Source organism: Physcomitrium patens, chromosome 24 (assembly GCF_059467195.1).
Source record: "Physcomitrium patens ecotype Gransden chromosome 24, ASM5946719v1, whole genome shotgun sequence".
Taxonomy (NCBI): domain Eukaryota; kingdom Viridiplantae; phylum Streptophyta; class Bryopsida; order Funariales; family Funariaceae; genus Physcomitrium; species Physcomitrium patens.
In genome coordinates this window covers 1096218-1111575 of record NC_143433.1, presented here as the reverse complement: position 1 = coordinate 1111575, position 15358 = coordinate 1096218, and the positions used below count along the sequence as shown (strand labels likewise).

Genomic DNA, 15358 nt, shown 5'->3' with positions numbered 1-15358 from the left:
GGTGTTGAAGTTCAATCACAAGTTGCACTTGATTGATAAATCCTCGAAACTTAGATCTGGTGCCATCAAACTTCTCGGGTAGGATAATTCTTGGTTCTCTAACATTGGAAGGACATTCCACCATGGAAGAAGGGACATGATTTGGTGCTGATGTTGAAGCAACTCCAATCATTTTTATATCTTCACTTCCTACCAATCTTCTTGCTCCTTGTGTGGTAAATTGACTTGATGCATTGCAAACATTATCTCCCTCAATTGCTCTTGCATTTGTGCCATTGCACTCTTCATTTCAACAAGTTCTACCATGATAACACTTAAAAAAGAGAAGATGTCTAATATCGCTCAAGACAAATAGAAGAGAGGACTTGAGAACAAAGAAAATACTAAAGACAATATCAGTTTAGAAGAAGGTAATCCGCAACTTGTAATATGCTTGTGTCTTATGAAGAGAAAGGGATAATCCACTCTTAATCAAGCTTAGAAAAAGCTCTAATATTATAAATACACTCTTGTCAATGTGTCAAGGACAAGAACATGATAAAAATAAATAAACAAGTGAGACTTCTCTCAAAGAAAGATGACAAAATAGAAATAACTTGATATGTATATTAAAAAAGAAACTGGAATGATTATTGTCAAAAACCAAGAAAACTAGAGACCTTTGAAACTAGACTAGAAGCAAGAAAGGAGTTGAAAAGAGTGAAAAAGGCTTCACTCTTGTCTCTATATATACTATCTAATTAGAGGCTACGTGGCGACGTTCTATAGGACCTTCAATATGTGTTGACTTTGTAGGACACATGCCTTGACTTACAAGGCAAGTTTTTTTTACATATGGGCCACATAATTAGCTTGGTCTTCAAGCTAATAACATGTGTAGCACATGGCCAACTTGTTGACCACGTTTCTAATCCAAAAAGTCAATTAAAGACACCTATAAAGTCAAAGCAACATCTATAAAGCTTCTAATAAGCTTCCATAATAAATACTATAGAATTAACTTACTTTTATCTAATTTTACTTACTTCTACTTATTTATACATGTAATTACTGGCTTACATGCATGTGTATTCTGTAGGTTGAACTTTGCTTGGAGGGCCATAATACATTGATATGCAATGGCAACTTTTATACAGCTATATAATGCATGTTTGTACGTTTCCATCATTGTTGAAATACATAGTTTGCACTTTGCATCCTATGAGGCTTTTACCTTCTATTTTCCAAATAACCGCCTTACTAGATAAAGCCAATGCATGATTGTGAACTTTTAAGAGAGCCAAGACAGCAAATATCTTTGAATTAATAATTTTTTATTTTATTTTGGTGAGTATCTTTGACTTCCTAACTTTTGGAGACCTCATATTATATGGATTGTTTTCCTCAAGCTAAGTTTATAATCACATTTTATTGTATATTGAAAGAAATTACATCCTTCCAAGTAGTCTTGTCGTTTCTAATGTTAATCTCAAGGATTTCATGTAAGTATGCTGATGGAGGTTGTTTTATATAACCATAGCATGTTGTCTTTCTAATATGTATTTGAATTGTAGAAGAGAATTCTTCCTTTAGCCCTAGTCTTATGGATTATTTGAACATGATAGGAAGTACACATTAGAAGCACTTGTAGGTTCGTCTCTATTAGTTTAATTTCTTCTAAATAGAGTACTTAGAAGATTCTACAAAGTTAAGTGGAATCTATTTGCTATTGGTAGTAAGTTATGGCTATATTAGATGTTATTAGAGTAATCCATTCACTGATTTAAAGAAGGATTGTACGGAGCTATTTCTAGGTGATAGCTTGAATCAGTGCCGACCTTTATGTTTTGGTTGTTTGCAATCTAGTGGTTGTCTTGATGAAAGAAATTGTATGCCATTGACCACATAGTTGATAAATGAAAAATGCCTCTTTTTGCCTAAGTAGAATATGTAAATGTTGATTTGATACTAAACATAATATCTAAAGTTTGTCAAATTAATGAATTACCAAACAAGGATTGTTACAAGATCTCCAAAGTAAGACTTAGAACAACTTATTTCAATCTTTTTTTTATAGATAGTCATACCTATAAGGTTACTTCTTGAGACTGTGATTTGAATAAGAATGTAGATCATTTGAGTTTTGTCAATATGAGCCTTCTAAATGAAGTTTTTGATGAATCCACCTATTGTTTTAAATGTTGAGTTCATAGTTACCAAACATAAATATAAGAACTAGATTATGGCTAAGAATGTTTAATTTGCCATCATGATTTGCTCTACCAACAAAAGATTTATACACTCCATGTTGTGAGACTAGTAGTGAGGCTCTAAATAACTTTATTTATGATGGTTTCTTCAAGTGTCATGTAGCCGATTAAAAAATATGGATATTATATAGTATTTCTTATAGATAGATAAATCATGTTGGGAGTTCTTTGTCCATTGCCATAGACATGGTTGGTGGCATTCCTAGATTTCATATGACTTGTGACAATTGATCTTAGCTCCATTGCTTTTATAGAACAATGTGAAAATACTCATAGTTGTATTCATATTAATTTCTAATCCATTAAGGTATAAGGTAGAATCATCGGCAGATATCTGATTTATCGAAAAGATAAAATTAATTAGTGATCTAATGGAATTGGTAAGCATGTATCGAAGTATATTACTTGCTAGAAGGTAGAAATACAATACCAACAGATACCCTTGTTTCATTGATCATTGGAGAAAGAAGTGCTCCCCTAATACCTTATTTAACACAACCTTAGTAACTACCTCATAAACTAGTTATCCTAACCATTTATACTATTACAAATATGGAATCTCAACCTTCTCAAATTTGTGGAGCTTCAAATTCTACACACATCATAGCCCCTTCTTCTTCATCCCTAAGAAGCATTCAACTTCCACAAAGAATCATAAAAATAAGTTCAAATATTTTATTCAGTATAGGACATATTCAGCATCAAAAATTTTAAAAATTCAAAATATTTTAAATGTTCTAGATACTTAAATTATGAGATCAAAAATTTAAATATTTTTAGTATCTAAAGATATTATATTTTTTTGATAATAATAAACTTTAAAATACTAAAAAATTAAAACTTTGTGAGTTTATATAAATAAAAATAAAAATCACATTCCATGTTGATTTGTAAATGCATTTAGTAAAGTCGAATAAACTACCAATCTACATCTTAATAACAAGAATTTAACCAGTGAGCCATTCATTCAAGACTCAAATTAATTTAACAAAAATAGTTTTAAACATAAATATAATTAACATTAAATAAATGAACTCTAAACTACACTAAACAAAAGCTCTTCACCAACGCACGGCATTTGTTCACCTAGGTGTATCCATGGTACTGATGATAGCTTCTCAAGTCTAGGAATGCACCGACATACAGAAATAAATAGGGGGACAACGAAAAAAAATCTAACCTAGCTTTGCATGTTCTTTCAGTTTCAAAACCCTCAACTTTTATCTTCGTCAACGGAAATAAAACCAAGTATGATATCATCAAGAGCCGAAGATTCTTTAGGAAGAACTATCTCACCCCATTGATGCTGAATGCTTACAGCGTAGTCTCAGGTCCCACAGAGAAATTTGACTTGGATTTTACACACAAATTCTAGAAATTTGTAATGTCTCGAATGGTCTCAAACAGGCACACTGGCTGCCACATTGTTGCAAACCAGGCGACCCCACTAACTTGCTGGCCATGGGCACATATTTCAGCGGCATAACTTAAAACAGAGATGGACGGAATGCATGGTGGATTGCAAGCAGACCATCTGCAAAGATAGCCTGTTTGAACAACTCTGAAACTAACATACACACACACAATACTACTACTAATTATTATTATTATTATTATCTCCCAATCTCATAATGAGAATCATGTCAAGAATATGAAGAGTTCAATTCTACCTATGGAATGTTTTCAGATTGGAAGTCATAACAGAAGAAGAAACTCTGAATGGCAATACAAATACATTGTACGTCTACCACTCTCAAATAACTACTGGGCTTCCTTTGGAGCCTTGAATCTTGACTTGATAGGAATTAGAGTCGCTGGCAACATTGTAGAGACGGAATAAGCAAAACAAACAACGAGAACAGCTAAGAATCCAACCCACCACGCCTGCTTCGGTATACCCATGATGACTTCCTCGCACACTGTACGTCGAAACAAGAGCTGTCATTACCTCTCTCCAAATCTCTGAAAAAAATATTTGAAGTAAAATAGACACAACTGCAAATAGTTGCAGGGAACAGAATGATATCATAGAAGTGAACGCAGTAGTCACTGCTTTACAAGAGATAGGCAGGAAGGTAAAAGAATCAACACAGAACCAAGAGTAGAGATCAGCAATTAGCTCTTCATACCCTGTTAATCAAAGGCTTGAAACTAGGACACGCCAGTGGGAAGTATTAATAACCGCGACGCATTATCATGACTCCATTCATTGATTCTTGCTATCACTATACTTAGAGCATGAGTAAAACTGATTAGGGCTATACTTATGACAGTTAATAATTGAAAAGCCTGGTTACAAGGACACTGATCAGCACTGTGGCAAAATCTCATGACCAATTCGATCAAAACATGACGATCACAGAACTGCCTAAACAGACTGGTTGAGGACTTACTTATGTTGTAGAGGATGAACGGTTGATTAGATGTATGCTGCTTGGATAAGACGGCAGCGGGATGTACAACCACTATCACTCTTTTCCAATACTCGGCTGTTGCTGCCTATTGATCAAGCACGTCAGTCATAAACTCAATTAGAATGGACGCGCATTGATACGAAAATATCACTGCAGAAGCCACAGGTGGGTGCAAGGAGAAAGGGAAAGATGCAAACATCAAATCGGTCACACATCCTAAATAGGCAAATAAAGAGTGGTTCACAGCAGAGCATTCCACCTGCTGAGGAAAATCCTTGGTAACATAGAACATCATCTTCTCAGTATTGAGCAGTCTCCGCCCTGATCTGGGCATGTCCGGTGAGCTCTTGTGAACCAGCGATATTTCAAAGCTTGCAGGAATCTGTAACAAAGATCATAACGCAACCATCAGGGGTAATTGGGCGCTGCATGTATATAAGTCCTTCCGTTGCGCATCATTCACATTACTATGAAAAAGAAAAAAAATTACGAATGATCACTAGGAAGGTTCCAGATAACAACAATGAGACTTTTTTACTGCTATTGTTGCATATCAGTGATACTGTGAAAATGCAGCAGACGGGAAATATTATTAAGACTGCAACGTATCTGATCATAAAATACACCTAGTAAGCGGAGAGAAGGAACATACAGAGGCAGGGTAAGATATCTTGATTTCGTACCACTTGCGATCTTGCAAGCCCCGAACTTCATATTCACGGCTGCTCCCATCATAAAACGAAAGGCTCTCTCCTTTTTTCTCCTCTCCCACTCTTAAAACTGGCACATCTGAACTGTGGCCAATACCATACAATAAAAATTGGCCTCCTCACTCTTCTCAATCACAAGTTCATGCGCATCCATCTAAACCCTAAACCTTGAAATTTGAGCATCTGATACAAATGAAGCACAATATCTCAACTCCAGCATAGGAGCCATTTCATTATAAGGAACAAAAATTCAACTCGAGATTAAAAACACATAGCAGTACTAATCCAACGTCTCAGATAAAAACCAAGATGTGCTGCACCCTCGACATCAATCGACGAAAAACAAAAAAACAAAAAAAAAAAAAAAAAAAAAAAAAATCTGCGAGGCACTCGCAAAACTGACGTAAATCACCCACAAATCTCCCTCTAATCACTGAATAAAAGGATTACCTGCCAAGTCCATGTGCACCGCAACCAAGGCACGACACGCAAACCAGTAGCAGCCAGATTGAACACAGGAGGAGACCCCGCCTGCGAAGTCCACATGTTCCAAGCATTGTTCCCTTCACGTACACCATCATCCCCAGTTTCTCAAAAAACATGAAAAAAACAACTAAAACTAGGCGGAAAAACACAGGCCTCGGTAGCGATAAATGGCCGTCTTCTAACCCAGCTCTGCAAATGTGCACCGAGTGTGCGTTGGATCGTTGCAAAATGAGAATGAAGAATCACACCAGCCTCTGCAGTCAGGAGTGATGCCGCCGATTACCGCAAAATGCCGCTGAGTTGACGCAGATTGACGGCGCGGCGTATATATACGTGATCGTATATATTAATGTGTATAGTAACGCGCCAGTGCGTATACTGTAGGACTGTTCGTAGAGTGCAGGTGCTCTTCAAACATTGGGATCGTCCTTTAAGGCACAGTTTCGTATTTGTCTTTTTTTTCTTTAATGTATTCGTGTAAGTATGAAAGGCGAATAAAGTATTTTGAAGTGTAGTAAAGTACCTGTATTAGTATAATATGCTCCTGACTCTAGGAACATGGTTTTCGTATTTTCTCTGTCACGCCAATGTTTCAAATGTATCATGTATATTGTGACTTGTACATTCAAACACCCTAAAAATAAATAAATAAATAAATAAAGTATTCACCTGCACTTTACATTAGCAATAGATTAATTGATATTTTCTTTTATATTAACATAAAACATCATAAGAGGATTTGCCAATGGGTCTGGAAGCACTTAAAGCAGTGGATTGATTGTATTGTACTGAATGGTTTTTAAATGGTTTTTCTTCTTCTGTTAATTGTTTTATAAAGGGCCTCAAATTGCACCATTGTTTGTGTGTGTGTGTTTATATATGTGTAACAGTATGTATCACGTGGATATTAACCTATGTATTTTTTGTATGTATGCATGTATTTATTTTTGTTAAAATAAAATTTCAAATTATTATTCAATATATTTTGTTACATTATCCTTTCAAACTCTTAGTTACATTTCATTTATATTCTGAATAAATTTATACATGAGTTAGAGCACTTTGTGACCATTTTTAAGACATAGTTTAGAATGAAATGTATTTTTGAATTCAATTTTGTCTCATTATTGGAACACTATTGGAACATTCTTACAAACATTTCAATGTATATATGTATTTAAGTATATCCATACATCCATACATACAGATTCTATTCATATTTATTTTAAATAGAGCATCAGGACTTCTAGTCACTTTTCTGCACATTGGATAAAGAAAAATTTCCATACAACAAAGTGAAGATTGATCAAAAATTTATTTACTTATTTAAAAAAATATTTTAATATTCTTGTTTACTTACTCAGTTGTAGATTAACTGCAATTGAGAATTTTTTTTCTTTCTTTATCCTTTAAATAATATCATTTTTTAATAAAATAAAATAAAAAGTCCAATATGAGCAATGAAAAAATTGAGCAACAAGGTGGAAGCCATGTTCATGAGATGTCATTTCCACACACACACAAACAAAATGGAAATAAAATAATAAATAATTTTAAAAAATGAGGTCCATTACCTACATGCAAATGCCTTGAAAACACTGATACATACATACATTTGTGTCACAGTAGCAACAAAAACTCATTTTTTTTATTCTTTTTATTTTGACTTTTGGATTACTTCTTTGTTTCAATAGCCTTCTTTCCCAGTACTGATGGAATCACCCTTTGTCTACTAAAAGCAACCACCCACAATCAAAATTTCACAACATGAGAGGCCACATGTGTATATACATATATAGGTATAAATGTATATACATATGTACATACACACTCTCACACTCCCAGAGACTGTGTCTACTGAAACAGAGGAATTCCAAGGTTGACTCAATTGTAGACCACATCCACTCAACCCCACACATGTAAAAAGGGGAATTGGGTGACATAGCTATAGGGACAACAACAACTGTGATAGTGTTAATTAATCAAAGAAAGAAACCCATGTATGATATGGTCACACACCCTTTGCCTCCTCCACATCTAACTTACTCTTCCAGACCCTGGAGGGAAAAAAAATTAAATTAAAAAGCAAAAAGCAAAAGCTTCCACAAGTGACAAATACCAACAACACACAGACAGACCAGGGCTGAAAACAACATTACCCAGCCAGCCAGCCAGCCAACAAGGTCAACGATTCCATAGTGGAATCAGGGCAGTCAGGGAGGCGAGTCAGGCAGATAGATAGAGAGATGGGACATGCAAATTGCAGTAGCATTCGTCGCTCCACACATGGATGGATGTGTTGATGTATGTGTTATTTCCTTCTTTCTTCCATCCATCCATCCATCTATATGAGTGTAAGTGCATGTTTGTGTGAATACATATATTTCTCTCTTGTTGCTGAGTCCAGCAGCAAATATATATGATAGCCAGCTTTTTGCAGACAGGCCATGGTGTTGACCCACAGTGTCCCCTACCTTTACAGCATTATCTTCTGTTGTCCACAAAAAATCATTTTGCATGAACCACAATGGAAACCCAACATCATGGTTTGTTTAAGAGTCTGTAGCACATGTACAACATATCATATATATATATATATATATATATTCTTTATTGAGCAGATTGGGGTCCCTTGTGTACAAGTCATGGAGTATTTTTCAACTTGAGTGTGTTAATCAACTCATACCCACTGTGAACACAATCTAAAACATCATCTTATCAAGGAACCCAAGGCATGTCTGTAATAAAAACAAACAAAGGGCCTGTGTGGGGGGGGGGGGGGGGTGGGATCTACAAAGACATGTGAGTACAAAAAGATGTTAAATGGGCAATGAGAGAGACATTACCACAATGATCCATCAATACATGCTTGTTTCATGTGGGAGAAATAACAATCTAGGCTTCACATGATGTGCTGTCAGGGGACAACACACTGCTTCTCTCTCATTCTCATTCTTCATGGTGAAAAAAAAAAAAAAAAAATCATGCTTAAATATATAAATATACTTAAACAAACCCCCACAAAACTGGGGTTTGGCATTCATTAGATCCCAGCCTACAATTCCCACAAATACACCAAAACTCTCCCTTCCCTAGATCTGCAGCTTTTCTTTGTACTTTGAAGCTGTACTTACTTGCGGCTCATCCTTACCTTCCCTTCCCTTCCGTTCCTTTCTTCCTTCCTTCCTTTGCAGTTGTTGCTTGAGGGCTGGGGACTGTGGTGGGCTCAAAACCCTAGAAGAAGCTTCTAGAACCCAAGTACCCCACCAACTCCAAATGGAGACAAACTTGCACACAAATACAAACACGGCCAGCCAGAGAGAGTGAGAGACTACCTCAACCAAAGTCTTGTTTTTCTGTCTGTCTGTGGTAGCAAGAGAGGCTCAGACTGCAGCAATTGGTGATTAGAGAACCACTATCTGCTGGAGCAAATCTTTGCTGTGTTTGGTGCTGTTCCAACCCTGACAACAATGACAAATTTTGTGTTTGTTTTTTCAATCCAATGTTTTAAATAGATTTGTTATTTTATGTTTTTTTGAAACTTTAGAAGGTCAACCACTTTTCAATTGTTTACAATTTGTGGTTTTTCATGTAAGTAGACATTTTTTAAAGGTTATGGGAGGAAACCAGTGATACAAACCTTTTGAGGATAGAAATGTTTTCACCACATCATGGTTATTACTTTTTCTTTTTTTTTTTTTTTTTTTTTTTTTTTGAGAGTCCTTGATATATTGGATGGAAGGGACATTATAATTAAAATACAAAAAATCATATATAACTAAATAGAAAAAATCAAGTGTTTAGGATTTATTCAAGTATTCTTGTAGGAAGAACCATTGACATTTTTTGTTCATCCAATATTAAGTACTAGCTAGATACCTATCTCACTACAACTTCCTTCAATATCAAGTGCAAAGAAAATATTGTTTTCAAAAGAATGGGCCCTAATGTGTCTCATACCAACTCAACATATGTTCAAAGATTTGTTTGAAGTTTAGGATTGTCCAATAATTTTTTTTTTGCTAATCTAATATAGAAATACCTTAAAATGTGACACACCCCTGAACCAACAACTAGTACTCGGAAAAAACTGCATGGCTGGGCTCCATAATTGGGGAATGTTATGCTGTTGCACAAAAATCACAGAAGGAAGGGTGCAGCATTGGATTAGGCACATGGCATGTTGAGAGGGTGGTATTTGTGAATATGATCTCAAGTGGTTGGCAGTTGCATCTCCCATGGTTTCATTGGTTTTCTTTTTTTTACACATTCCCATATAAATTCCTTATGGCCTTTGGCACAATTACAATTCACTCCAAATTATAAATGTAATATTAAGGAGGAGGGAGTATGGCTAATTAACTTGGTAATGGATTTTAAAAAATAAATAAATAAATAAAATCTATGGCTCACAAGGAAGCCAGGAGCAATTTTAAGGTAGCAGCCACACTGTTTTAAGCTTCAATGCACACAATTTGAATTTTGCAAGAAGTGTGCAGGCACTCATGTGATTTTGTAAATGTTATTGTCTGTTGCTTGTTAATGTGCCCATGCAAGTCATTGTGAATATGCTGAGGTATGAAAAAGAAATTAACTATGGCACAGAGATAGAATTTTTGTGAAGATTTGGTGACAGAAATCTATAGCCAAAGGTGCAACGTTCAAGTCTACAACCTAATCAACTGATTGAGGTAGATTATGTGTAGCCAAGTTTTACCAATGTAGATTGCTCACATTGTCATGAACTCATGACAATTCATATAAGTGCATTAAATCTAATTAAAGCATGAAAGTAGAATTTTTATGCTTGCAAGGTTTCATCAAAATCTCAGAATGTGAAAGATGGCCTTGATTAGGTAGATTGTGTGTAGGATTTAGTATGGAGTGTATCATAGTTTTTGCTAGCCACAAAAGACTCTTTGACATTGGAGCTAGTGAAGAAGAGGACAACTATGGTATGGTGATAAATTATCCAAGAATAGCTTTGACAATGGTCAATATCAATTGCATGCTCAAATGAACTATACTAAATTTGAGATGGAGTAGGGTATAAATTGGCCACCATATGCTAGAAGATAAATATTTAACAATGTAGATTCTACTCTAAAGCAAATCATTCGTCCTTGCTACATGCACATACTTTACAACAACAAATCTAGCAATCAATAGCTCAAGTAAGTAGCCATATGAAAAACTCCATAACTAATTATAAAAGAATAGTATGGACTTTTTGCAACTTCTTGTTTCTTTGTCATCAACTATGAATTTTCATAAGATTTTCTATTGTTGAAGTTCATTTTTTTTATATATAATTTGACTAGGACAAGATGAAACAATAGAAGTTTGGAATGGGCAAGGTAGTTGTCAAAATCAGACTAGAGAAGGACTCCCAATAATGGTAATTAGATCAATGAAAACCTTCAATAGGCTCTCAATAACATTGACAATATAATTTCAATCATAGAAAAAAAATACAATGTCTTGCCTTTTAGTTTGCATGATTAGTGCTATAGATGTATAAGAAGTCAAGCTTGTGGTGCAAAGTATGTATTAATAGTTGAAGAGGAAGTACAACTAGTAGACTACCTTATGAAGATATATGATGCATGGAATAATTTCTCACCTTCTGCTCTAAAGCTCAAAGCTTACTTATTGTCATTTGGAACTTACTATATCCATATCTAATATCAAGGACATAAATCTCAAAAAATTAAAATGTCAATACATTCTTGTATCACTCAAAAAGATTAGAAAATCATTCAAAGATGATATAGTGTTAATTTAGAATAGCTATTGCTAAAGATAAGAAGATTAGAAAGCCTTGAAATAAACTAAGGCCTACAAAGGCATTGACAAGAGTAAAGAAGGCTTTACACTTGCCTCTATATATAATCTTAAGTGGGAGCTATGTGGCAATGTCCTATAGGATCTCAAAAACATGTTGACTTTACAAGACATATTGTCATATTATGTGTTGTCTTGCTTGGGAATGCACCAGGCACCTAATTGTGGAAGGTGAGGTTATGTTTCACAAACATTCAAGAAATCCTAATAGATTTCACCAATATGAGAAGAATATAATCCAAATTTTAATTCAAAATTACTAAAAAAAACTCTTCTTAGTAGCCTCAATCACACATAAACGTCAATTACCTTATTACTTTCATATTTAAGCAATTTAGATTTTTCTTGTAAGCCTCAACTCTAATCAGTGAGCTTTGATAAGCTGTAACTTCTAATCTGACTATCCACTTGATGTGAAATTTTTCATGCAATTGTCAATATAAGTCTTTTATATGCTCAAGAATTTTCAGCCCAATCCAACTTACAAATTGTGAGAAAATCTCCCAAAATTGCATTGATGTCGCTCTGCTGCCAACTTGAAAGGTGAAGCAAAAGTTCCAATAGAGATTTCTGATTCTAAAATCGTTAACTTCAACTCAAAATTGGTGTGCACCTTGATCTTTAAGTCCTTCAATACCATGCCAAATTTCACCTTGATTCAACAAGTAGATTTCTAGATATCACAAAAATCCTACTCAACCTCAAATTGCCAACTTTTGATATGTTCTTGTACCAAAACCTAGATATCCCTCAATTGCAATGTTGGATTATTAAAAAAATTTACATATATTTAGAACACCTAATTATCCAATTACTTTCAAAATTTGAACTATAGATGTAATACCAATTTTACTAACTAGCTAAGAGTGCCAGCCCTAATTTTATTGCATAAATCCCAAATTGCCAATATAAACCTTGAATTCCAACAACAATTGTCAAATCTCCCCAAATCCTATCAAAACCAATCTTATGTTTTTGAAACAAGCTTTAACCTAGCTCTCAAACCTTAATCTCTGATATTCAAATGAATCTCTATTTTGCCCTAGGCAATCATTTTAGTTGCTAGAGGTCTGATTTTGATCTTGTCTCACAAATGGTCGACCCTTGGATATCAATCTAACCTATCCTAAGGATTTTTTAGTCCAACTATACCCTCAACTTGACTCTAGTATCAACTATACTAATTATTTATCTCTTCTAATCTGATTTTATTAATTTATGGTCTTTTTAAGGTGATAAAAGAATCCCTTTAGTTAGAAGATAAAATTACTAATTAACCTTCAATCTACTAATTATTAAGATAAGAAAATAACCTAAGAGGCTTTTATAAAAGCTATGTTTAGATACCTTGAATTATGATTAAACCAAGATAATTAGATATTAATTAGAAATTCAATTTTGATTATAGTTTCATTATATAGTTGTATTACATTATGACAACTTAACTTAACTTTTAAGGCAAGTTTTCTATATGTATATTACATGGTTAACTTGTTCTACAAACTATCAACATGTGATAAATTTGTTGACCAAGTGTCTAATTTATCAATCAAATTTAAACAAATGTAAAGTCAAAGTAGCATCTATGAAGCTTTTAGGAAGCTTTTTTAGAAAATATTATGAAATAAATATACTTTTATCTACTTCTACTTAATCATATAGGTAAATATTAGAATAATTTTGTATGTCTTTAATATCTAGTGCATTGAAATTTGCTAGAGCTGATGCCCTCTATGAAAAAAATATGACAATATTATACTACAACTTAGAAACTTTGTTTAACTTATACCATTATCCACTTCATTTCATTTTGAATTATAATGAGACAAGAACTCAAGCAAGTAATTTATCACCTCTTACTTTGTTTTGCTTATCCTTCAAGTTTATCTTCATTCATTTTTTATTACTTTGTATTGAATTTTTTTATTAAATTTTCATATATATATATATATATGTATATATATGTTTAATTTTAATTTTATTTTTTTTTATTTATCTTTTAATTTCTACATACTTTTTTAGAATTTTATTTTATTTCTTATTTATTTTAAATTTCTTTCTTTTGCTTACAAGTTTTTCATTTCAATTTTTATTCATACATTTTTTCTTCTTCACTTCTACCTTAGTTCTTAGTTTCATTTTTCAATTTTGCAATCAATTCAGTTTTTCTTTTCTTTTTCAGTTTAGTCTTTCTTCTTAGTACTTCAATAAATTCATTTTTTAATGGTTGTCTATGAGGCCATGCTCATGCATAGTACGTATATATATATATATATATAGAGAGAGAGAGAGAGAGAGAGAGAGAGAAGTATGTAACTTGTGATAGAATTTGATTTCAAGTTCATGAATAAGCTTTTGGTCCAAAGTATAAAGTTATGCTGCTACCATCACGTCCCAAGCAAACTTGCAAAAGGTAGCTTATCATTGATTTGATAAGCTACCTCTAATAGAAGAAAAAATTAATTAAAATTAAAATTAAAATTATTTTTTAAAAAAATTAGAAACAATAAAATTAAACATGTATGTATACAAGGAGTAGAATATTTAGAAAAAAATGGTAATAAGATGGTAATTGCAAAATTTATTATGTATTGCATATAGTCTATGGTAGCCAATTAACAAGAATAGTTGTCTTGTCTTATTGACTTAAAAGCCTCCAGTAAGGTCATATCTTCTTTTTACATTTTTTGTAGAAATTTGTTGCACACAAATTATATAATGAAGTGCAAATCAAGGGCAATCGTGTCTATGCAATCTCTGGCTTGGATGGTGTCATATTTTTTTTCAGCATAGATTACTTATTTTGTGGAATACATATGTTGAAAAGATGAAATTTTTATATGAGAACTCCACTTATTGGTGCTCAATAGATACAACAGCCACGTTGCACTCCAACTTGCATGATTTGCTCACAATATTGGCTTGGATGTTGTAAGTTTGCCATTCCACACCTCCCATTACTTGCAATCTTTTGATATATCAATTTTTAAATTATTTGAGTAATTCTTTTATTACTACAAAGACTACTAGATATTATGTTATTTGAATAGGCTTACAATAAAGGATATGTTGGTACAACATATTACTCTTGAATTGTAGAAGGCACTAACTCCATCAAATGTTCAAAAAAAAATGCCATGAAGAAGCACATGAAATCATTTAGAATCTACAGAAATACTTCTACAAATGCTTATCTTCAAGTTGGTGATACTTTGAAGCAGGTACAAGGAAGCAATGCCATGGATTCAATAGATGGATTGGATGAAGCACATGGTAAGAGAAATGAAATTGAGGAAGAGAATTAGGAATCCAATGCGGTTCTTAAGATTGCTTTGCATTGCTTAGTCCAATAAGCAATACCATGATTCAATTATGGATTTTGCAAAATATATCATACTTACCTCACATGAATATGAAAAATTGGCAAATTTAGTGAGACTTTGACATTAGGCCTTACAAGCAGAGAAAGATTGTTAGAGAGAAGAAAAATAAGAGAGCCAAAAACAAAAGTATGCAGAAGAAGAAAAAACTACTATATGACATGTGGTGGAGCAAACAGAGCAGATTTGGCAACATGAGCTACAAGGCTTAAAAAAGGTTGCTTTCTATGCATGCTATGCCATTGAAAAAGAAGTGGATAAGCATACAAAGGAAT

At 33.5% G+C, this 15358-nt stretch overlaps 1 protein-coding gene across 1 annotated transcript; it reads right to left on the bottom strand.

Annotated features, from left to right (window-relative positions):
* Positions 1-3838: 3838 nt before the first annotated feature.
* On the bottom strand, positions 3839-6097 carry LOC112276477 (uncharacterized). Its single transcript, XM_024507841.2, has 5 exons — positions 5824-6097; positions 5316-5457; positions 4923-5045; positions 4643-4748; positions 3839-4168 (listed from the first exon to the last, which is right to left on the bottom strand). The coding sequence occupies exons 1-5, from the start codon at positions 5973-5975 to the stop codon at positions 4011-4013; spliced, it is 681 nt and encodes a 226-aa protein (XP_024363609.1). The 5' UTR covers positions 5976-6097; the 3' UTR covers positions 3839-4010.
* Positions 6098-15358: the final 9261 nt, after the last annotated feature.